The 25285-nt window shown below is 47.5% G+C and overlaps 1 protein-coding gene across 1 annotated transcript in view; it reads right to left on the reverse strand.

Annotated features, from left to right (window-relative positions):
- The window catches only part of PGD (phosphogluconate dehydrogenase), a 17312-nt gene extending 5486 nt beyond the window's left edge, over window positions 1-11826 (reverse strand). Inside the window, exons 1-7 of the mRNA XM_049618135.1 lie at window positions 11719-11826; window positions 11050-11125; window positions 10320-10499; window positions 7796-7861; window positions 6018-6136; window positions 3986-4055; window positions 1638-1772 (exon numbers count right to left, since the gene is read on the reverse strand). Coding sequence (XP_049474092.1) covers window positions 1638-1772; window positions 3986-4055; window positions 6018-6136; window positions 7796-7861; window positions 10320-10499; window positions 11050-11125; window positions 11719-11726 — 654 coding nt within the window. The 5' untranslated portion in view covers window positions 11727-11826. The remainder of the gene's footprint in view (window positions 1-1637; window positions 1773-3985; window positions 4056-6017; window positions 6137-7795; window positions 7862-10319; window positions 10500-11049; window positions 11126-11718) is intronic.
- Window positions 11827-25285: the final 13459 nt, after the last annotated feature.

Below are 25285 nucleotides of genomic sequence, written 5' to 3' on the forward strand. Positions count from 1 at the left end.
ATCTATTTATTTATTTTCATGTTTTTGAGAGAGAGAGAGAGAGAGAGAGGGAGAGAGAGACAGAGGGAGAGAGAGGGAGAGAGAGGGAGAGAGAGAGAGAGGGAGAGAGAGAGGGAGAGAGAGAGAGAGAGAGAGAGAGAGAGAGAAAGAGAGAAAGAGAAAGAGAGCACAAATGCGTGAGCAGGGAAGGGGCAGAGAAAGAGACAGAGAATCCCAAGCAGGCCCCATGTTGCCAGCATAGAGCCTGATGTGGGGCTCGATCCCATGAACCGTGAGATCATGACCTGAGTCAAAGTGGGCCACTTAACTGACTGAGCCACCCAGGTGCCACACCCCTGAGTTTTCTATTGTCTATGCAATTATTATTGTGTCTTCCCAGCTCCATGCAGGATAGCGCCTTTGTGGGTTTTTTTCACTGTCACATCCCCAGTGTTTAGAATAGTTCCTAGCGTGGACAGAAGCACTTCTATGTACTCGTTGAACACATGTATTAAGTTTGAAGTAAACCAATGAAATATGAACACAACAAAAAAAGCACTATTTCTATAAAAACTAAGTTAGATTGTGTTGGGGGTGCCTGGGTGGCTGAGTCAGTAAAGTGGGGATGACACCGTTAAACATCAGGAGGAAAAACCGTACAAAATCTGGAAGGACTCTGCAGTGCGTACCTCACAAGTGTCTCTAAATCACGCTCCACTCGAAGTGACTAGAACTAGAAATTCTGGATGAGAAAGGACTACGATGCGAGCCGGGAGAGCCACATTTAGAGAAAAGGGCGGGAGTGGCGATGAGTGTGCTCTCCTGTATTTTCAGTTAAAAGAAGTGTTTGCCTCGTCAACGATGCTGAAGAGAACAGAGTACTGAGGCTTACCTTGAAACGTATTTGTAAAAGATCAAACCGACGGAGGGCTGGCCAGATAATCGACACGGCAAGCGTAGTGGAACGCTAAGCAAAGAATCAGGGTGGTGTTCCCACAAGTGCTCACTACCGAATTCTTTCAGCTTTGCTGTATGTTTGCACATCTTCATAATAAAATATCGGGGTGGGGGCGGGGGGTGTTCTGTTTCCCCACTTTGGCTAACTTTTTTGACTAACTGCCAAACAGCCAGTCCCAACCTGACCAGAAAAGCAAGCTTCTCGGGGTGCCCGGCTGGCTTCGTCAGTGGAGTGTGCGACTCTTGATCTTGCGGTTTTGAGTTTAAGCCCCACCTTGGGTGTAGAGATTACTTGAAAAATAAAATCTTTAAAAAAAAAAAAAAAAAAAAAGAGGGGCACCTGGGTGACTCAGTCGGTTAAGCAGCCGACTTGCTATCAGCTCAGGTTATGATCTCATGGTTCGTGAGATCGAGCCCTGCATCTGGCCCCATGCACTTGCTCTCTTGTTCTCTTTCTCTAAAAATAAGCTTAAAAAAAAAAGGGTCAGTAAACGGTGGGAATGGTTACCACCAAGATCCCCTGGGGACGTTCGGCTCAGTGACGAGCTCTCCCATCTTATAGCTTCCCTCCAACCGGGCTGAGTCCATCCTGCCAGCAGCACGACCGCAGGAAGGAGGAGGAGGGAGGCTTTACTGGAGCCAGCAAGTCCCTTCTCCGAGCAGGCCCGCCTGCCGCACCTGCAGCAGGGCCCGGGACTCACCTTCGCCATCTCGTCGTGCCCCATCTCCAGCACATCTTTCATCAGGTGGTAGGCCTCACAGATGAGCTGCATGTCCCCGTACTCTATCCCGTTGTGCACCATCTTCACGAAGTGTCCCGCTCCTTCATCTCCCACCTGTTAGAGGGACAGGCACCAGGAGGCCTCAGAGACGGCCCCAGAGGAACGGCCCAGAAAAGCCCACATCAAACCCTTTCGCCAGGCTCCCTCCCCAGACAAGGAACGACAGCGATGAAGCAAATATCTGTAGTATTTTTAAAATTAAGAATCACTATGGAGCAACTCAATACAAGCTTCAATCCAGCCCCGTGTAACTTCAAACTCACTCTAAATTCATTCTAGATTCTTCCACACCTTTCAACTCACTGCCGGCACCCCCAGCCCTTTACCTGCATTTCCCACCTTCCCTTGTTACTCAGGGCCCCTCGCCCCCAGCCCTGGCCACGAGTCAAAGACCTCCTCCTCCTCCTGAGGTCACCATGCTCCTGGTGACCGGGGGTTACAGTAAGTCAGCTAATTAAATCCCTTGTACTTTTAAAAACACGTGTGTCGTAGGTGTTTCCAGTGGCTACCAAGGGGTAAAGTGACCTTAGATCCCAGGTCTGGCCCTCCACCTCGGAAGCCCAGAAATGTGTCCTCACCAGGGTCTCACAGTTGACAAAAAACACTGATTTCTAACAAAGCTGGCAAGATGTATATAGTCAGAGTCCCAGTTTATGAATTGAGGGTGAGAAACTTAACTATGGATCTCAGTAGTTACAAGTGTGAGTCCGGCCGGCATACTCTGTCCCTGCAGACAAGCTACGGGGGAAGCCAAATAATCTGCAAATTGTGTAGTGGGCGGGGACTCAGAACAAAGGGAGTGTCAGGGTCAGTACTCAGGGGCATCGGGCTCTGAGGTCAGGTGCATCCGTCTCCACGACAGGCACCTACCTGCGGCTGGACCCAGTGTTTGCTGGACCTGAGCACGCTCTATCCTGGCTGTCACCGCCGGGATCCGTACTGCTGACGTTTAGAGAGACCTCCATGGTCTGAGTCTCCACTGGTGACCTGCCTCCTGCTGACTGTGACACTTTCTGTGGCTGCTAAGGAGCGTGATGAGTAACATCTTACTTCACCCCATCCTGGCTGTGACTTCACAAGTGAACTAAGGAGTGCCTTTTAGGATCTATCCCAGTTCTTTCAGTATCCCGAGACAAAGCCTTGAGGCTACGGAAAGACTCAATCAAGACACCTCAGGGCCAGTATCTGTATCTGTAGATACGCTTAGGACAGAATTCTTGACGCTTCTATCCTAAGCATTATCTACAAAGAAGTGACTGTCGCTGTACTTTTACTGTAGTAATTGACCGTCAAGGCGTTAAGAGTTCCCTTCCCAGTCCTTCATACTAAGGAGAAAATCATCAGCCCTCCAAATCCGGCCCAGCCTCTCTCTACCCTAAGCAGACAGTGACCACTGGTGAAAATGTACGGACCAGCGTGGGTGCTACAGCTGAAGTCACCGGGCGTGGTCAGGCCCCCCCCATTCTTCATATGCCTCAGTCCTCGGTTCATCTCCACCCTTTACCTCCCTGGGACGAAATCAAACTAACAAAGGGGATTAGGAGCTAAAGAGACCTTAGCGACCATCCAGCCCACCCCCCACGTTTGTTTTACAGACAAGAACACTGAAGCCCACGGAATTTTCTGACTCGCTCATGATCACCCAGTTAATGGAGAGCCAGAATTACAGCTCAGGTCTCCCAGCCTCGCGGTATGGACTGAGGCTGCGGTAGGGATAAAACTTATTCTAGTAGCAACACAAAATGCCAGAAGAGAGGTCTGTATGAACGAGCCTGGGCCTCCCTCCCATTTCGTGAAGGCAAGAGGCCATAATGTGCTCTGTTCAAGCACAGGGCACCTGCATCCCAAGCTACAGGTACGAGATTTTCCACGGCCGGGGCCAGGATATCTGACAGCACCAGCCAGTCAGTCCTCTTCCACGTGGGCAGACAAGGGCCCCTTTGGACTCTGACATCTTCGTCATTTTCCTGAAGCCACACAGCTAAAACAAACCTCACTTCCCCTCATCCTTGCTGTGCCTTCTTAAAGAACCCGGCTTTCAGATGAATCGAGGAGGGCTGTTTTTAACGTCAGCCTCAAGGCTCTGAATGTTCAGCTAAGATGCAAGGACATGTAACACAGGCAAGCATCTTAGGCCTCAGCTTGCTAGCGACTTCGTGACTTCACATCTGAGCCGCCTGTTGCCACCAGGGGCGTCCTGGCTCTGTGCACTTCACGACACCTGTGCCCATGTTACCAGCAGGCTTGAAAGAGTAGCCAGAACTTGCCCAGTCACAGCACGGTTCCCCAGTTCCTACTTTTGCAGCGATGCCTTGGAAGATTGTCTTGATGTGGGGCCTGTGGAAAGGAACCGTGTAGTTTAGCTACTGAAAAGAGAGGGGTTGAGATCTCAAGATACTCAAGGACTATCCCCCCACCCCCAATTTTGTTCAAATGGAGAGGTTGAATGGGAGGTGGAAAAAAGTAACGAATGTGCCAGAAGTGCCGAGGGAAACCTGTCAGAGGCTGCGGGCTCTGTGATTAGAGCGGACAGACGGATAGACAGAAAGGCCAGAGGAAGCATCAAAGCATCAGGAGAAATTTCTTCTGCACAATCAAAAGAAGCTGTGGTTCCAAACGGCGGGCCACAGGGATGTTCCTGTAGACAGCCCTTCTCCCAGCCCGGGTGCGCGTGGTCAGATACAGCCCGGCTCTGGCTGGTGGCACCGTGCAGGACCTCCCGGGGCTGCGCCCACTACTATTCAGAGGAAAACCGGGTGTTCTTCATTCCTTCTGCTGCTCCTGTACGAGGATAGGTTACCTCACGGGGCTTCTCGCCTATGTTCTCCTCACTATTGACCACTAAAGGCTCCTTCGCAAGAAGTGTTTGGCAAAGACACAGAACTGACGGGGTCGCAAAGCTAATGCTTAGGATTAGGGCTAAGACAGTGACATGCAGAGCTTGAGAACTCTCCTGATCTCACGGGGAGCACGTCAGGTCACAGCGTCACTTGCACCTCTGCCAGACCGGTGCGAGGAAATGCAGGGCACCTGCGCATATCAAATACTTTCCTGCGTCATGTCTGCGTGTCTAGCCTGCCGGGCTGTTACCCCCACGTAAATGTTCATAAGCTTCTCAGAAGCAGGAAGACTTCTATCTACTTCTAGATGTAACTTACTTAAAAGAATCCCCGAACTTGGGACGCCTGAGTGGCTCAGTCACTTAAGTGACCAACTCCAGCTCAGGTCATGATCTCATGGTTCGTGGGTTCAAGCCCAGAAATGGGCTCTGTGCTGACGGCTCGGAGCCTGGAGCCTGGAGCCGGCTTCAGATTCTGTGTCTCCCTCTCTCTCTGCCCCTCCCCAACTTGCACTCTGTCTCTCTCTCAAAAAAAAAAAAAAAAGAAAACATTGCCAAAAAAAAAATTTTTTTTAACTAAAAAAAGAATCTCCAAACTTACTCCTCAGAGAGGTAACAGAAAGAATAACTTGCCCCAGGAAAACCCTTCACCTCTGGGAATTAGGTTTGAACATGTTTTCTTTAACACCTGACTGTAGCATATTTGGAAGTCAAATTCATTCAGAAAAGAATGGTACCTTGTCAGGCCTCCCTGAAAAGGATCCTCCTTTTCTGTTTGCTTCTGTTCTGCTCAGCTATCTCCCTCTGTCTGGCTCTCTCTCTCTCTGCGGTCTGAACAGCAGGGGGAGTTGCCCTCAGTCAACGGCAGGTGGGATTATCCCTTCCATCTGTTTGTGTTGGTTCTCTCTCCGCTCACCCCCCACCCTTACGCCTCACGCACCCCTTCTTTCACATCTCCAACACACCTCCCCTTCTATGGCCAACACCTCCTCTTATATGAAGCACAGCAAACAGTGTAAAATGTGTTTTTGCCCCAAATCAAATAAAAAATGTCCACCTCGCTTTCCCAGGGACAAAATAGGCTCTGTCAGGTTTTCCCATTACCCACAATTATTAAATACACGGCTATCTTAGAACCGCACATCACTTACAGAGGCAGACCTTACTTCTAAGTCCAAACAGTGCACAGGACGCTATGCGAACAGCTTCCTTAAAGCCTCTGGACTCTGGAAGCCTATTTAGAATTTCTAGATCAGTCTTGGAGGGAGTAACAGAAGTAAACAGGCAAAAGAGAATATGCACGTGTATGATGTCAAAGCAGCAGAGTGGATAAAAGAAACCTTTCCAGCATCTCTGACACTCAGGCACCACAGAGGTCAGGGTGCCGGAAGTGTCCCCAGCTCACCCTTCTCCCGGCTCAGGCCTCCCTTGTGCCGAAGTGGGGCACCTTCGATACTCACCAGGCTTCTTTGTCACCTCCTGGCATAAGTGAGGGGCCATAGCGGGCCCCTTCCTCTCCGCCACTGACTCCGCTCCCCACAAACAGGATTCCCTTGGCCTTGAGGGTTTGACATCGTCTCTACAGGAGAGAAAATTAATTTCATTATGCTTCCATAAAGTTCTCTCCCAATGAATGAGAGGAGGTATCAGACATGTATGGAGAGCCCACACTGGACATGAAATGACCCAAGGATCCAAGAATAACCTGATCATTCAAGAAATTTAATCCCCTCAGTTTGGGAGTTAGAAAAAAAATATCCAGCGTGCCTGGCTGGCTCAGTAAAGCATGTGACTCTTGATCTCAGGATCGTGAGTTTGATCCCTATGTCGTGTGCAGAGATTACTTTAAAAAAAAAAAAAACAACAATCCACAGAAGTCTAATGTTTATTTATTTTTAAGAGAGAGAGAGAGAGAGAGAGAGAGAGAGCGAGCTTGCACGCAAGTGGGGGAAGGGCAGAGAGAGGGAGACACAGAATCTGAAGCAGGTTCCAGGCTCTGAGCTGTCAGCACAGCTGACCCACAAACAGTGAGACCATGATCTAAGCAGAAGTCAGACATCCAACCAACTGAGCCACCCAGACGCCCCTCCACAGAAGTTTAAAATAGCTATCTGGGTGCCTGGGTAGCTCAGTCAGTTAAGTGTCCCAACTCTTGATTTCAGCTCAGGTCATGATTTCACAGTCTGTGGGATCGAGCCCCACATCCGGCTCTGTGCTGACAGCAAGGAGCCTGCTTGGAATTCTCTCCCTCTCTCTGTCCCCCTGTCAAAATAAATAATAAACATTAAAAAAATAATAATAAAATAAGAAAACAATAAAACAAAACAAAATAAAATAAATAGCTATCCTTCCCCCAAATGGAAATAATAAAGCCAAACATACATTCTCATTTTACTATAAGATCCAGTTACCGTAAGACTCAATCAGGAGTTTAATACAGGGCATCTGGGTGGCTCAATCGGTTAAGCATCTGGCTGCGGCTCAGGTCATGATCTCAAAGTTTGTGAGTTCAAGCCCAGCATCAAGCTCTCTGCTGTCAGCTTGGGATTCTCTGTCCCCCTCTCTCTGCCTCCCTCTCTCTCTCTCTCTCTCTCTCTCTCTCTCTCTCTCAAATAAAGCATTTTAAAAAATGATACAAAAGAGTTTAATACAAATACGACTTCCCCGACTCAGCACTTCAGATCCTCCAGAAACTCCTTCTAGCATATGAGGCCAGTAAAGACGTGGTTCTCGGGGCACCTATGTGACTCGGTTGGTTGAGCATCCAACTTCCACTCAGGTGATGATCTCGCGGTTCATGAGTTCAAGTCCCGAATCGGGCTCACTGCTCTCAGTGCAAAGCCGGCTTCATATCCTCTTGTCCCCCTCTCTCCCTGCCCCTTCCCTGCTATCTCTCTCAAATAAAACATTAAAAAAAAAAAAGGACATGGTTCTCAACCACATTGCACACCGACTGACATACCATGGGCTGGTGGCACAGTAGGAAAGAGCTAAGCACAAACTCTCAGCCTGCTGTATCCAAGCAAAAGTCATCCTTTTGAGTTATATGTATGACTGAGGAGGCCTCATTCCATCAGGTATGTCTTAGCAGAAACAAAGGCCAAGAACTGCAACGTCAGCACCAAGCCCCAGAGTCAGCACTACAGGACAGTCCATGCTTTTATCACATGTACAGTGCTGATACTTTTTTCTAGAATGTTCCCAGAACCAGGAAGAATTTAGACTGGAGAATACTTACTGTGGTATCCCTGTATTCAGAATTTCCTCCATCAATGATGATGTCACCAGTGTCCAACAATGGTACCTGTAACCAGACACTAGCATTAAGGTGAGCCAAAGAAATGAAAGACAAAAACAGAATGTACCTCGAGCAATTAATACAAACAAGAATTTATCCCAAATAAATCCAGTCTAAAAGCGTATGTTGTTTCATTTTCAAAAATCCTCTCCGTGGCTACGGCTGGAGCCTACATGAAAGGTTAGGGCTAGCAACCCAGTCAGACCTCCCCACAACTAAGATGGTTCTCTTTAAAATTTGACAACAACCAGGGGCGCCTGGGTGGCTCAGTCGGTTAGGCGTCCGACTTCAGCTCAGGTCATGATCTCACGGTCCGTGAGTTTGAGCCCCGCGTCGGGCTCTGGGCTGATGGCTCAGAACCTGGGGCCTGCTGCAGATTCTGTGTCTCCCTCTCTCTCTGCCCCTCCCCTGCTCATGCTCTGTCTCTCTCTGTGTCAAAAAGAAATAAAAACATTAAAAAAAAAAAAGAGAAATAGGGGCACCTGGGTGGCTCAGTCGGTTAAGTGTCTGACTTCGGCTCAGGTCATGATCTCACAGTCTGTGAATTCGAGCCCCGCGTCGGGCTCTGTGCTGACAGCTCAGAGCCTGGAGCCTGTTTCGAATTCTGTGTCTCCCTCTCTCTCTGACCCTCCCCCATTCATGCTCTGTCTCTCTCTGTCTCAAAAATAAATAAACGTTAAAAAAAAAAATTTAAAATTTGACAACAACCAAAACCTACTTGAAAGATTTTGTATTTCCAGTGCGTGCCCTTGGCTCGTTTACACTCCCAAACACTGGGAACAGGGCTCGTTCTGAAGGATTACATCACGTCCTATAAAATCTCTGCACAGGGCAGAGTAGGGGTCCAGTGAACAGACATCAGGTGGTTTGGTGCCTGAGTGAGTGAGATGATCAGCCCCGTCTGGAGACGGCGGGACGAGACCGGGCCTCGAACTAGCACATCTTCCTACAGAACACAACTGGGCTGGCTTGGTCATTTATCATTCAGTCCACATCCCCCCCGCACCCCCACACAGGGCTTCAGTGAACCTCACTTCGTATTTTCTTACGCTGAAGACTAAGCTACCACTTTCCAATCCGTTCTGTCGCTAATCGTGACCAGCTTAGCATCTTGCTACACAAAAAGCTTACTATGTCCTTCCCTTATCACAGTGTTCTTCCTTTCTAGGTCATTTTTGTCTTTCATGGTAGCACGCTGGTTACAAACCCCTCTCCCTGTGGAGTCGCCCCCACTGTTAACACTGCTCCTGGAGAAAAGGAACGTTCACCCCTTGCCTTTTGTTTCCTGGCACTACATTTCTCACCGAGAAACGTTTCTTCCAGACAGCTAATGCCTCGGGTTTTTTTCAGAGCTGTTACCGTAGAATTGTTTTTGAGTAGCTTCATGAGTTATTTCCACGGGTGCCCCTTCGTCCATATGTTGTGTGTGGTTTTGCGTTTCGTTGTTGGAGGAAATAGCACCCCGAGGCTGCAGGGCACTGGCCGTGAGCTTGTCTCCATGGATTGTCGGTGAGGTATGTTGAGGGAAGGGGCCCCAGAGGTGCCCCAGAAACAGCTCACAGCTACAGTGCCTCAACCAAATGGTGCTGGGCACATTCCCAGGGGAAAAGGCTGTTGTCCCCATCAGCTCCTCCTCTCCCACAGTCATCCCAGTGGGTGGGTGGCCATCAGCCCCTCTGTGAGGGGACAGACCCACCACCCCCTGATGACGCACAGCAGGGGAAAGTCTAGAGGGATCAGACTATAATGTGTTACAGAACAAGGGTTAGCACCTACACAAAACACTCCCTCCTTGGCTGATAATCAGGGCCAGAAGTGTAACAGAGGCCTGCCTCCCAGAGGCCCGCCTCCCAGAGGCCCTCTCTGGGACACTTGGCATCGGGTCACCCATCTGCCCCAGCACGGCCGTTCCAGCCCTAACACACATTTTTTTTTTTCTTGCAAAAAAGATACACTTGCTAGAGCCAACAAATCATTGAGAAAGAATGTAGTTCCCAGGATTCCCTAAGGGGACCTCATCGTTTATATTAAGCGATACGACACTTTAAGTGTCAAGAAAAAACCGACTTCTAAATTTCAGACACTAAGGTTTATTAGCGAATAGCACTAAACACGCGTAACACCACGACCAAAACTGTGTTTCCGAATACCAAAGACAGAGACCAAGACTATGGTTTCTGTCCCCATTGTTAATGAATTCTTATGGCAACGTCTCTCGTCTCTCGGTGGCTCAGAATCTCATGCCTAAGGAATCATTACCACCTGAGGATGTGCTGTCACTTAAATTAGTGCCAAGTTGACGAACGCTGAGACATTGAAGCAGTTTTGTTTGAACTGAGCAGTTCATATCCAGAAATTGAAAAAGAAAAAAAAAAAAATCTCTTAAGTAGAAAAGCGAGATCTAGCTACGGGAAGAGAAAAGCTGCCCCACTAGTAGCAGCTGGGGGGGCAGGGCTGGCCTCACCAGTTTTTCAATGAAATCATCAACGGCTTGGCCAGCCTTCACCAGCAGTATGATGCGCCGCGGTTTCTTCAGCTTGGAGACCATCTCCTCCAAGGAGTGTGCTCCGACCACCTTGGTTCCCTTTGCCTCGTTGGCCAAGAAATCATCCACTTTGGAGACCGTCCTATTAAAAGCACAAACCTAGAAGGCCGAAAAGGTCTGATTAGGAGATTCAGGACACGGAAGACCTTCAGACCCTGGATTAAGTGAACCCCAAGGCACGGAACTGAATATAAGCAAAGGGTGACTGCCCGAGGCAAATCAGGCTAGAGTCTGTCACTAGCTGATAGAGACTCAATCAAGTCTAGGAAGCGGCTGCTGCAAACTGCTATCTTTTGTACCGAAACCACTTTAGTGTTTATAACGATTTAAACTTTTCTCTCTCCCCCGGTTCTCATTAGGCAATAAAGGTAGAGTTCTATACACCCAGCCGGATTTCTCCTACTTAACATCCGGTAAGTTTATCCAGGCTTACAGAACTGACATCTATTTTGCAAGACTGTCCTTCAGAGGATTGCAGAGCTGGCCCTCCCACACCGCATGTGACCTGGTGCTTCTCTTTCCCTTTGCAAAAAACGTCCTAAGCAGCAACAGGGCATATACGAAGAGACCTAAGTTCCAGATTGTACAGGATCTTTGAAATCAGCCTCCGTGCACCAAGAACCCACAAGAGTGTGCCCTCCTGACTTACCACGAAGCCATGGTCATTCATGTTCAAAATTAAGTTCTGGCCCATGACAGCCAGTCCAATCAGTGCAATATCAGCTCTAAAAGACCGGAAAAAGGAACAAAGAAAATGTGTCGGTTCCACTTTAATCCCTTCCAACTCAGGGGCCCAGAGTGTCCTAGCTTTTGCTATGAATACCTTGCCTTACCATTTCCTCTGTCCCCCTCCTCTCTTCTACCCCTGAGAACCCAGGCATGCGCCTCCAGGCCACCCTGCCCTCTGCCACTTCAAAGGACCTCGAGTTCTCTTGAGATCAACTAGACTTGCACGCAGGAGGGCATGCAATCTTTGCCGTGCTCACTGCGGGTGTCCCCGCTCCCACACGGGGGAGAAGCCCCTGCAGGCACAGCCGCCCACTGTCCAGCCTCTTCCCCTCCTGGCTCGGGCCCTGGCTGCCCTCGGCCACGCGGGTTCCCTCCCGCCCGGCCCTTTCTAGAAAGGGGGATCCGCCCGGCGCCGCCGCGAGGGGTAGAGGGCCCGGGCCCGAGGGGGCTGAGACCCTGTAGGTCCCAGGCTCCGGGCGCCACGAGGCCGTGCTCCGGCGACCCCCGGGGCCAAAGCGACTTCAGGCAGGTTCCGCCCTCCTCGCCGGCCCCCGTAAAGTTCCCCGGCTGTCCGCGAGCCGTCACTCACTGGGCCATGGCGGCGGCGACGGACCGGGCAGGAGCGGACAGAACCCGAGAGCTGAGAGCGCGCGGAGCGGCGACCGAGGAGGAGTCCCGCTCCTGCTTCGGCCCCCAGGCTCTGGCCGCGGCCTTCCGGCGCCGACCAATCGGGAGGAAGGGGCGGAGCTGTGCCACCACGCCATTGGCCCTTCCCGGCGCCTGTTAGACCACCTGAGGCAAACAGGCCCGCCCACTTCTGGAGCCGGCTCAGGAGAGCGCAGAGCACATCGATGGCGACGCCAAAGCAGAAGGGGCGGGGTCGCCGGGGACTGGTACGAGCGCGCCGGGCGAGAGGCTCTGGGCGCCGGAACAGCAGGCTGGGCGCGGCGCGGGCATAAGTGGAGGGGGGGTGGGGGGCGCCTGGGACAGGCACAGGGAACCGAGCAGGGGGCGCCCGGGACTAGCACAAGGGGCCGGGAGGGGCGCAGGCACGAGTGGAGGGGTGCGGGGCACCTGAGACAGGCACTGGGGGCAGGGGGCGGGGGCACAAGTGAAGGCGGCGGGGGGCGCGAGCTGGCGGGCGCAAGGGACAGCGGAGCTGGCAGGGCGGGGGACGCCTGGGACTGGCACAGGGGGTGGGGCGAGGCGGGGGGCTCCGGGACAGGCACTGGCGACTGGGAGGGGGGGCGGGGCGCAAGCCGGGAGGCCCCGGGACCGAGGAGGGTGTCGGGCGCGCGGCGGGGTCGCCGGGGCTGGCGGAGGGGCGGCGGCGGGCGGCCCCACCCGGACCCCAGAGCAGAGGACGCTCGGGGCCGGGGCTCCGCTCGGTGGGAAGGGTGGCGGCTCACGTCGGGCCGTGCATTCCAGGGTCCCAGGCACTCGGACGCCTGTTGTCCGAGTGCCCCTCGCCCCTCCCATCGCGGCCGCGCACTGTGGGGTTCAACCCCGTCGGGGACCGAGGCTCGTTGCGGCCTGTGGGAGTAACGGGTGCCAGGAAATGTGGGACCCCACCCACGACCCTGCGCGGGGAGCGCGCAGCCCCAGTTGCAGGAAAAGCAGCGGGCGCAGAGCAGGCTGGGAACGAACTTGTTGCGGGGGTGGAGGAGGTAGCGTCGTTGAACTTCCCGAACCCGCTGAGGAGCTGGAGGTGCCCCGCAGGCCTTCTCAGAAGTGCCCGGGTGCTCCAGGCATCTTCCTCTCCCAGCACTGAACCCTCCCGCCTCCTACAGCAGATGCTGCTGAACCAGGCTTGGCGCCTCCAGCACATTTAAGATTTTTTGTGTTTCCATGAATCCTTCAGGTCATCTCACGTGTACCTTGCACACAGTAAGTGCTCACCCGATAGAAAAGTCACACAGCTGGTTAGTGGGTAGTTAGTGACCCAGTTGTGACTGATTCAAGGCCAAGGCTAGTTCCATCACACCAAGTGCACAGATTTGTAATACAGATTTCGACAGGTACAATAATTTCCATGCGAGCTTGTGTCCCACCCACTATGGTAGTTTTTTTCCTGTTGGAAGTTGGGTATGAATAAATCATAGTGGCAGTATTTTTGAATGCAATGGAATCTCTGAAAATTTTAAAACTCACAATCTACTTTATCTTCTATGTAAATATTTATCTGTATGGTTTTCTTCACTAAAGGCATTCTTTCTATGAATTTGTTCTTTTTCTTGAGTCGCTTCCATATTTGCCTGTTTTGTACCAGTCAGGGCTTACATGCCCGAAAAGTCCAATTTTCTTTTGTATACTCTCCCTTGAGCAAGGTGTTCATGGATTCTGAGGTTGACTCACTGTACAATGTCCAGGTGGGGCCAAGGTTAGAATAGCACTTCCTCCTAAGGAAGAGAAATCCCTGTCCCCTGAGGCCCTTTCCTTCTTTCCTTCTTGCTTTTCCTGGGTACAGAAATAGACAACTGTAGGCAAGCCCAGAGTTTATTTTATTTTTTGGTTCAACATTAGTAATTAAAAAAAAAGAAACCTCCAGTACAGTTAACATACTTTGTTGTTAATAGTTTCACGTATACAATGTAGTGATTCAACAATTTTGTACATTACTCAGTGCTCATCACAATAAGTGTACCCTTTTAAAAAAAATAATAATCGGTTAAGCGTCCAACTTCGACTCAGGTCATGATCTCACAGTTCATGGGTTTGAGCCCCGCATCGGGCTCTGTGCTGACAGCTGGGAGCCTGGATCCTGCTTCAGATTCTGTGCCTCCTTCTCTCTCTGTCCCTCCCCTGCTCACGCTCTCTCTCTCGCAAAAATAAAATAAACATTAAAAAAAAATCTCTACCTGCAAATTGAGGCTCAAATTCATGACCCCAAGATCAAGAGTCGCATGTTCTACCGACTGAGCCAGCCAGGTGCCCCACAATAAGCGTACTACTCTCCTAGTCTTCTATTTCACCCATCCCCACCCCCACTTCCCCTCTGCTAACCATCAGTTTGTTCTCTGTAGTTGAGTCTCTGTTTTTCTTTGTTGAATTCCACGTACGAGTAAAATCCTGTGGTATTTGTCTTTCTCGGACTTCACTTCTTTCACTTAGCATAATACACCCTAGTTCCATCCATGTTGCAAATGGGAAGATTTCATTCTTGTTTATGGCTCAATAGTATTCCAGTGTATATATACCACTCCTTTATCCATTCGTCAGTCGACGGACATTAGGGAGGCTTCTGTAATTTGGCCATTGTAGATCACGCCACAATAAACACAGGGGTGCCTCTATCTTTTCGAATTAGCGTTTTCTTATTCTTGGGGTAAATACCCAGAAGTGGAATTACTGGATCATAGGGTAGTTCTATTTTTAATTTTTTGAGGCACCTCCATACGGTTTTCCACTGCGGCCGCACCGGTTAGCGTTCCCGCCACAGGGCACCAGGGTTCCCCTTTCTCCACTTCCTCACCAACACCTGTTGTTTCTTCTGTTTTTAATTTCAGCCAAGAAAGCCCAGAATTTATCTTAAAGCTACAAGCAAGGTGCCTGGCTGCCCTCAACACTTCCCTAAAGGGGGAAGGAAGTGACTATGGAAATGGCGGAGCCAAGCAAAACCAGGGAGGGCAGACCTTCCGTCACTGGTCACCGTTGAGGCAAAAGCCCTGCGCGGCCTGAGCCCCGGCCCCGCCCAAACAGGTGACAGTACTTTTGGAGGAACCAGGCTGGTAGGAATCGTGGGGCTCTCCCAACCGAGTGTCTCCGCCCTCCAGTGTGCGAGGCGGCTTGTTAAATGTGAATTCGGATACCACAGGTCTGGGGGACGCCGGGCAGTGTGCATTTTATCCCTCCAGTGGGTTCTGACTGCAGGTGGCGCACGGGCCACCTTTTGAAACGGTTCTCAAAGGGTGGTCTAGGACCCCTGGAGGTCCCTCATACCCTTTCAGGGAGAAGTGGGGACAAAACCTTTCTCCGTAGCACCAGTAGGATCGGATTTGTCTTTTTTTCATCTTCATTCTCTTACGAGTGTCCAGTGGCGTTTTCCAGAGGCTCTGTGACATGTGCTCTGGAAGAGGTTACGTGTAGAAGCAAATGAGAGAATCCGGCGGTCTTAAACTGTAGTGAGCTTGACGTTAGAGAGATTTGCAAAACTGCCAGGCAGTAACACAGATCACGGAGTTTCCTTTTGTTTTGGGAACTTGTTATTAAAAACTGGTATTGATTTTTTTAAAAAACGGTAAATATTGGGCTGCCTACGTGGCTCAGTCGGTTAGGCGTCTGACTCTTGATTTCGGCCCAGGTCATGGTCTGATGGCTGTGAGCCCCGTGTCGGGCTCTGTGCTGACAGTGTGGAGCCTACATGGGATTCTCTCTCTCTCCCTCTCTCACTGCCCCTCCCTTGTCTTCTCTCAAAATAAGTAAGCTTCAAAGTCAATGAATTGGTAAATATTGATAAAACTCACATAAACAGAAGCTCTTTGTATCATCGGTCATTTTTAGGAATGTAAAGGGGTCTGAGACCGGTGGTTTGTGAACCACTCATCTAAACCAACCCCCGTTTTAGAGATGAGGAAATTGGGGCTCAGGGAAGCGGAACTTGCTTGATCAGAGACGTACACTAGAACTGCCCCTCTGGGGACAGATCAGATGCTCTCCAGGGTCCCTCTCAATAGAACCTGGGGTCCAGAGACAGACCCAGTGGTAGGACAGCACGTTACCACAGAAGTCAGATCAGATGGCTCCTCAAATGACGTGGAACGTCTTTCTCGGCAGCTGCTTGATAGAGACAGGGAGGAATGGGTTTGGGGGTCACACTGCCCTTAGCCTGCTCCGATTCCACTTCTTTCTAGCTGTGCAGAATGGAGCAAGTTGTCAAGTCTCAGGAGTCTCCTCGTGTGTATATAAGGAGCGACAAAACCACAGAGGGTAGCTCTAGGGTGAAATGACTCAAACCAGGGCTTGTGTCTGGACTGAGTGCCCATATGCCAGCTTCTGTCTTTTTTTACAGAAAGGACATAGAGAGGAGAGATATAAACTGTAGTGGAGAATAGGACTAAAAGAGAACCTATCAGGGGTGCCTGGGTGACTCAGGTGAACATCTAGACTCTTGACTTCAGCTCGGGTCATGATCTCATGGTTCGTGAGTTCAAGCCCTGCGTGGGGCTCTGCACTGACAGCACAGAGCCTGTTTGGGATTCTGTCTCTCTCTCTTAATAAGTAAATAAGTAAGGAAGTAAATAAATAAACAGACAAACATTAAAAAAAACCCACGGGGTGTTTGGGTGGCTCAGTCGGTTGGGCGTCTGACTTCAGCTCGGGTCATGATCTCACCATTCCCGAGTTTGGGCCCCACGTCGGGCTCTGTGCTGACAGCTCAGAGCCTGGAGCCTTCCGATTCTGTGCCTCCCTCTCTCTCTGGCCCTCCCCTGCTCGTGCTCTGTCTCTCTCGCTCTCAAAAATAAATAAACATAAACCAACAAAAACCAAAAACACCCACATTTCTTCAGGCTTCCTGGTGCAGTCTTCTGGGAATAGAGGCAAAAAAGCAACTTTGCAGCTTGCTGCACAGCTTCTGAGTGGTTCCTAGAGTTCTAACTCAGCTGGCGATAAAATGCCCCACTATTTGAATTGCTTGCTATGAAACTTCCCATTTGACAATGACATACCCATGACTCTCACAATCTCCGTCTTCCTGATCCAAATGCTTATCACCCCAAGCATCCTGTCTTCCTCCCCACAGTCACCACCTCTGTCCTACATCCCTTCTGGGTGCCCTAAGCAAGGTGCACGAGCATGGATGCCACGTCAGTCTTGCTCCCAAGTTTGTGTATCACCTTCCTGTGCCTTATACTTAATAGATGGCCACCAACTGTTGCTGTCAAATGTCTGGTTTACAGTTCTGTTTTTAAATTTTTATTTAGTTTTTAAATGTTTATTTTTTAAAATTTTTATACGTTTATTTTTGATAGAGACAGAGCACAAGTGGGGGAAGGGCAGAGACAGAGAGGGAGACACAGAACCCGCAGCAGGCTCCAGGCTCCGAGCTGTCAGCACAGAGCCTGACGCGGGGCTCAAACTCACAAACCACAAGATCATGACCTGAGCTGAAGTCGGACGCTTAAGTGGCGCCGACTGAGCCACCCAGGCGCCCCTAAATGTTTATTTTTGAGAGAACACAAGGTGGGGAGGGGCAGAGTAAGTGGGGACAGAGGATTCGAAGCGGGCTCTATGCCGACAGCAGCAAGCCCGTTGTGGGGCTTGAACTCCCGAACCGTGAGATCATGACCTGGGCCGACACTGGACGCTCAACCGACGGAGCCACCCAGGCACCCCGCTTAGCATGTTTTTGAGGCTTGTCCGTGTTGGGGCATGTATGAACGGTGTGCTCCTTTTTACTGCTGAGTGGTATTCCTCTGCGTGTAATTTGTTTATCCACATAATTTGTTTATCTGGTGGTGGACATTTGGATTATTTCTAAGTTGGACCATACATAAAGAACAAATCTTGTTTTGAACATTCACGTACCAAGTGTGGGGGCATGGTTTCATTTTTCTCGGGTAGACACGTTGGAGAAGAAGTGCTGGCTCATTTGGTGCATGTTTAACTTCTGAAGAGCTGCTAAGTTACTTCCAAAGTGGCCGCACCATTGTGCATTCCCACAAGCACTGTGTGAGGGTTCCCGTTCCCCCACATCCTCACCAACATTTGATTCTGTCTTTGTGATGACGGCCATCCTAGTGGGTGTGAAATGGTATCATCTCATTGTGGTTTTAATGTGCATCTCCCTAATGGCTAATAATGATGAGCATATTTTCAAGGGCTTATTAGCTATTCACATATATTTTATCCGGTGAGATATCCATTCAGATCTTTTCTTTGTACATTTTTAATAAGTTCTAGAATCGATTTATTTAAAAAGTTGCAGATAGTTCAGAGAGTAACCTTAGTTTCCCCCTACGGCTAACATCTTAACATGACCGTGGCGTATTTGTCACAACTGACAAACCAACACTGGCATTAATACTGTGACCTGAACTCCAGACTTCATCAGAGTTGCATTTTCCGGGGCGCCTGGGTGGCTCAGTCCATTAAGTGTCAGACTTCGGCTCCGGTCATGATCTCACGGTTGGTGAGTTCGAGTCCCGTGTCGGGCTCTGTGCTGACATCTTGGAGCCTGGAGCCTGCTTCGGATTCTGTGCCTCCCTCTCTTTCTGCCCCTCCTCTGCTTGCACTCTGTCTCTCTTTCTCTCAAAAAGAAACATTAAAATAAATTTTTTAAAAAGAGAGAATTACATTTTCCACAAATATACTTTTCCTGTTTGGGGGCCTATCCAGAATACATTACATTTTGTCATTACATCTTCTTAGTTTCCTCTGGTCTGTGGCAATTTCTTGGTCTTATTTTTAATAACCTTTGATTTTTTTTTTTAAAGATTATATTCTTAAGCAATCTCTATACCCATCGTGAGGCTTGAACTCACAACCCCGAGATCAAGAGTCACATGTTCCACTGATTTAGCCAGCCAGGCACCCCTCACGACCTTCAATTTTGAGGAATGCTGGTTGGGGATCTTATAGAATGTCCTTCAATTTGGATTGAAATTTTTTTTTTCTCTTGGTTATACAGGGGTTGTGGATTTTGTGGAAGAATACCATGGAAGTAAAGTGCCATTCTCTTGACATCATAACAGAGGGTCACGCTATCAACAGGGATGATATTAGTCTCAACCACTAGACAAGGCAGTGTTTATCGAGCCTCACCACTATAAAGTTCTTCCTTTACTCCTTTCCATGTTCTATTCTTTGGAACCCATTCACTAAGTACAGCCTACTTTTGCCTGTTTGTTTTTTAAATAGCATTGTTTGTCTTACTGAGTTTTAAAAGTTTTTGTGTATCCTAAATAAAAGTTATTTATTACATATACAACCAGCAAATATTTTCTCCCAGTTTGGGGCTTGTCTTTTCATTTTCTCAATGGTGTCTCCTGAAGAGGAAACTTTTAATTTTTTTTTTTTTAATATTTATTTTTGAAAGACAGAGAGACAGAGTACAAGCAGGGGAGAGGCATCATGAGAGAGGGAGACACTGAATCCAAGGCAGGCTCCAGGCTGTCAGCACAGAGCCCGACGCGGGGCTCGAACTCACAGACCATGAGATCATGACCTGAGCCAAAGTCAGATGCTTAACCGACTGAGCCACTCAGGCGCCCCAGCTGGTGACATATCTAAAAAACCTTTGCCAAACCCAAAATCGCAAAGACTTTCTCCTATGTTTTCTTCCAGAATTCTTAGGGTTTTAGCTCTTACATGTAGATCCATGATCCATTTTGAGTTAATTTTTGTATAACATGTAAGGTAGGGGTCTAAGTCCATATTTTTGCATATGGATATCCAATTGTTCAAGCAACATTTGTTGGAAAGACCCCACTGAATCGCCTTGGCATCCTGGTAAAAAATCAGTCGACCTCAAATATGAACTATATATCTGGATTTTCCATTTTGTTCCATTGATTTTATGCTAGTACCACACTGTCTTCTTGATTACTGTAGCTTTATAGTAAGTTTTAAAATCAGGTAAATTCTTCGACTTAGTTTTTCTTTTCAAAAATTTTCTTTTTTGGCTATTGTAGGTCCTTTGCCATTTCCATACAAATCTTAGGATAAGCTTGTCAATTTCTACAGAAAAGCACCCTGGGATTTTATCGGGAGTGCACTGAGTCTATAGATTAATTTGGGGAGAATGGCCATCTTCTTTTTTTTTTTTTTTAATTTACATCCAAATTAGTTAGCATATAGTGCAACAGTGATTTCAGTAGATTCCTTAATGCCCCTTACCTATTTAGCCCATCCCCCCTTCCACAACCCCTCCAGTAACCCTCAGTTTGTTCTCCATATTTAAGAGTCTCTTATGTTTTGTCCCCCTCCCTGTTTCTATATTGTTTTTGTTTCCCTTCCCTTATGTTCATCTGTTTTGTCTCTTAAAGTCCTCATATGAGTGAAGTCATATGGTATTTGTCATTCTATGACTAATTTCGCTTAGCATAATACCCTCCAGTTCCATCCACATGGTTATAAATGGCAAGGTTTCATTCTTTTTCATTGCTGAGTAGTATTCCATTGTGTATGTGTATATATATATATATATATATATATATATATATATATATATATACCGCATCTTCTTTCTCCATTCATCCATCGATGGACATTTGGGCTCTTTCCATCCTTTGGCTATTGTTGATAGTGCTGCTATAAACATGGGGGTGCATGTGTCCCTTCGAAACAGCACACCTGTATCCCATGGATAAATGCCTAGTAGTGCAATTGCTGGGTCGTAGGGTAGTTCTGTTTTTAATTTTTTGAGGAACCTCCATACTGTTTTCCAGAGTGGCTGCACCAGCTTGCATTCCCAGAGAATGGCCATCTTAATAATATTGAGTCTTCCAACCCATGAACAGGTTATAATGTTTCCATCTATTTAGATCTTCAGCAATATTCAGTGGTTTGAGTGTACAGGCTTTGCATTTTTGTTAACTAAATTCCAAATGCTCCTTTAGGTATTGTTCTGAACGGAATTTTCCTATTTTCAGTTTCAGATTGTTCATTGTTGGTGCATAGAAACACATCTAATTTTTTTTGTTGATCTTCATCCTGACAACTTACTATCTGTGATCATGTTATCTGCAAATAAACACAATTTTACTTCTTCCTTTCCAATCTGAACACCTTCTATTTTTGTTGCCATTTGCACTGAAGGCCACCTAGAGTGCGATGTTGAAGTGGTAAGAGGAGATCTATTTGCCTTGTTCCCAACCTTAGGGGGAAAGCATCAGTTTTTCACTACTGAGTATGACGCTCGTTTTAGGGTTTTCATAGATGCCTTTCGTTATGTTGAGAAATTTCACTTCACTTTGTTGAGAATTTTTATCATGAATTTTCAATTGCCTATTTCTCCTTTCATGTCTTTGACTCATGTCATTACCACCCTGATGCTAGATGCATATACATTTATAATGGTTATATCTTCCTGGTGTATTGATCTCTTACCGTCATGAAATGTTCCTCTTTGGATCTGTTAAATAACAAAAATTCAATCAAGTAATTCTGTTTCTTTATTTAGATTTTATTTGTTTGTGTAACTATTTATTTATTTATTTATTTAAAAAGTAATCTCTGTGCCTAACGTGGGGCTCGAACTCACAATCCTGAGATCAAGAGTCTCATGCTCCACCAACTGAGCCGGCCAGGGCACCCCCAACTAAGGACATTTTAAAGACTTTATTGTATTGTATTGTATTTATTTATTTTACTTTATTTATGCATGAATCAGTCAGCATCCTGTCTAGCAAGTAGAAGGGAGCTCCAAAGGGCCTACAGAAAAGGAAAGCCTTTTTATTTTATTAAAAAAAATTTTTTTTAATGTTAATTTATTTTTGAAGGAGAGAGAGAGCATGAGCGAGGGAGGGGCAGGGAGAGAGGGAGACACAGAATCCGAAGCAGGCTCCAGGCTCCGAGCTGTCAGCACAGAGTCCGACACAAAGCTTGCTTGAACCCACTAACGGTGAGATCATGACCTGAGCCGAAGTCGGACGCTCAACCGACTGAGCCACCCAGGCGAGAAAAGAAAAGGCTTTTAAAATTAGGGAGTGGGGGAAAAGAGGGCATTTTATTAGCAAAGAATCCATTGTTTCAGGCAAGGTTGCCCTCCTAAGGGGAACAGAAGGGTGTATCAGTAAACTTCCTAATACTGACTAGGAAATTCCCATGTTAAATGTGACAAGTCTGGTGGGTTGAAACTGCAGTGAGATTAGGTATTAAGTTTTACAGACTTGGGGCCTCAACCCAAGTGACACCACTTTGGACCCATGGTTTCTCCCTAACAATTCCCTCTTTTGATCAGACTCTCAGCTCACCTGAGAGATGGGATCCTTAGCTACAGCTCTGTATTTCTCAAAGCTTCTGTTGCTCCTTTGCATGGTGTTCCCAAGTCACGACGGTTTTCCTTAATCTCTGAGATCGCCACAGTTATAGCTTTGGGTTCACAATTTTTTTTTTTTTAATAAAAAAAAAAGATTTTATTTTATTTTATTTTTTATTTTTTAAATATGAGATTTATTGTCAAATTGGTTCACAATTTTTAGATTGGTTGTCTTCTTTATTCCTTTCGTGACGCTCCAAGTCTCAGGGAAATCATTTGCTGTGTGGGTTAGCAGCTGCAAAGATGCATTTAAAGCTTTTGAGAGCATTTAACATACCAGGGAGATTCTTATGATTACTACAAATAGGGTAATTTCCAACGTTTGGAGTATACCTCGAAGCCGTGGTCCCCGAGACCCAAACCAAAAACCAAGTAAGTCAAAGAAAGACCCTGCTGAAGGAGCCGCTCTTTCGGTCAAGTGGCTTGCTCGGTGATTATGTAATCGAGGTTCAACTTCCCCAGAAGTGTTCATCCAGGTGCAGAAGATGGTGTTGGCCAGATACCTCCTTGCTCAGCTAGAAGAGAGTCAAGGGCTATCTTATTATCAAGAACTACTTTGGCCAAAGATAAAAACAGAGAGAGAGGCAAAGCATAAGAGACTCTTTAATACAGAGAATAACCTGAGGGTTGGGGGTGGGGTGTTGGGTGTTGGGGATTGGCTAAATGGGTGATGGGCATTAAGGAGGTCACTTGTTGGGATGAGCACTGGGTATTGTATGTAAGTCACGAATCACTGGGTTCTACTCCTGAAACCAATACCACACTATATGTTAACTTGAATTTAAGTAAAATAAATAAATATGGTATTAAAAAAAAAAAAAGAACTACTTTGGCCAGAAAGTCCTAGAGGATTTCTGTTGGGTAGCTATTGAACTTCAGCAGCAGATTTTGCAATAATTTTAAGAGTTGAGGAGTTCCTGTAGCCTCAGTTACCTGTATCCCTAACCAGAGAAGCAGGCTCAGGCCAAAAGGAGTGAATCCTGAATCACAGGGGCCTCCTGGTAGGTCCTTTTTGACACACGATGTAAATTTAGGGGAGTTGACCAATGAGACGTCTTATTGTGCTTGTGATAAGTTAGGAGCATGGTTTGATTTTCTCTGAGCCTGAAATAAAAGCTTGCTCTGAACTTCCGGGTTACCCCAGACATAGAGATGAGGGCATTCTCTTTCCAGGACAATGTCAGAGTAAAAGAAAGGAAGAGAAGGAGAACGTTCTCACGTTTAAAGTGAGAAGCCTTGATCCGCTGTCTTGGGCAGAACGAGTCTACTGTGGCATCGGCCACTTGTCTTCTTTGCCCTTTGACTCGAGGTCTCCAGAGTCTGTGCAGGACCAGGTATCAGGCGATGCCTTTTTCAGCCGTGGGAGGTGTACCCGAGGCTTAATACCCTCTGGTTTTGCAGCAGCGTCCATGGTCGGGGCACTTGGTGAGGTCTCTTCCAATGGGGCTCGAGAGCTGTCTTCCACGGCTCGCGTTTCCAGAATACCCACTCATCAGGCTCTAGACTGTGACCCACAGGATCCTCTGAATTGGGATCTGGGAAGGCTTTGGTGATAGGCTTGAGTATAAGACAGTAGAGACTGATACTAGCATGCAGAAGGTTGTACAGTGATAGGATTTCAAGAAGTTGACAAGGTTTTCCTTACGGTTCATATGATCTGCCCAGTGAACTGGGTGCCTTGATCACTGGAGATTATAGAAGATACACCCCAAGTGAAAAACACATTTTTGAACACATTTTGAACACATGTTCTTTGCCACTGTGAGGGCATCGGCAATGCGGCAGGGAAAGGCTTTAACCCATCTGGGAAACCAGAGCAGATTGGTAACTCATAGTAGGTGGAAACTGAATGAGGGTCAGGTGCAGGTGTTCAAAGTGTCCAGAGGGAGAAGGCCTGAGGCCTCTGGGAACACAGACTGTTTTTGTCTTTCCACCAATGTCTATAATTTGAGTCATTTTATTTTATTTTTAAGTTTATTTTGAGAGAGAGCGCAAGAGAGAGAGCGAGCGAGTGCACACGAGCAGGGGAGGAGCGGAGAAAGAGAATCCCAAGCTGACTTCTGACCGTCAGCACAGAGCCCGACACAGTGCTCTAACTTTGAGACATCAAAAAGTCCTTCATTCTCCCAAGCTATTTAAAAAAATGAAGACACATTTTGTGTTAAGACGTCACCTATTTGTCTTCAAGTAAACCCAGGCAGAATAAAAGTTTTAATTTTAATGCTGATAACTAGAGACAGGTCTGTTTTAATTAAACCAACAACTGAGTATTTTCCCAGATTACGTGAACCCGAAAAAACATTTGGATTGACTTCCATCTGTCTGAGAGTTTTAGAATGCCGAATCCTTGCAGGCACTCGTCCAACTAGAGCTCTTTGACAAATTAATTTTAGCAATACTACCGGAGGTAGAAAAATCTCACATTTGTAATATGAATAGGTATAGACACACACACACACACACACACATACACACGCAGATGCAAGGACCCTATAGTTACTAATATTTGTGGAGAAGATTTTTAAGATTTGTATTTGTTCCTGGAATTGATTTTAAGGAAGAGGTGCTAAAGTTTGGGTACAAGAGCCGTTTTAGCAGTTTGTATTTTTAAAAGGCCTCCCCCACCCTCTTTTTTTTTTTTTTCTTCAGTCTCAGGTGATTGTGGGCTGTGTTTACATTTCAAAGTCCTGATGAGATGTGTCGCTTTAAGGGACAGAGAAAGAATGCAAGTTCCTCCAGAAGGACTTTGGTTTCCTAAAGCCGATAGTTTTACAACCTGTTTAAGATAATGAGGGGAAGTTTGGGGACTGGAAAAGGAATAGGTGAACTTTGAATTGCCTCTAGTTTTGTAAAGATTTGTAAGATAAGGACAGTTGCTTTCGTTCCTCAAATAATTGGGTCGTAACTTAAATGATATCACCAGTTGATCCACCAACCCAAGTACACTATTCTCAATTTGCTTTTTTCCCTCTGGGTACATAGTTCTAATTTTAAATATTTCTGGAAATACCAAATAATCCCTCTTTTGGTGCAAGACGGTCCACAAAGAGGGTGCAAAGGATATTAATGCCCCAAGATGCAGAGTTACTCCCAATGAGAGCCAAAACACAGAAACACAACCCCAAAGTCTCAGGCAGGCAGAAAGCCAAGCCCAGCTCTGGGGAGAGGAGAGGAGCAG

Source organism: Panthera uncia (assembly GCF_023721935.1).
Source record: "Panthera uncia isolate 11264 chromosome C1 unlocalized genomic scaffold, Puncia_PCG_1.0 HiC_scaffold_4, whole genome shotgun sequence".
NCBI lineage: Eukaryota > Metazoa > Chordata > Mammalia > Carnivora > Felidae > Panthera > Panthera uncia.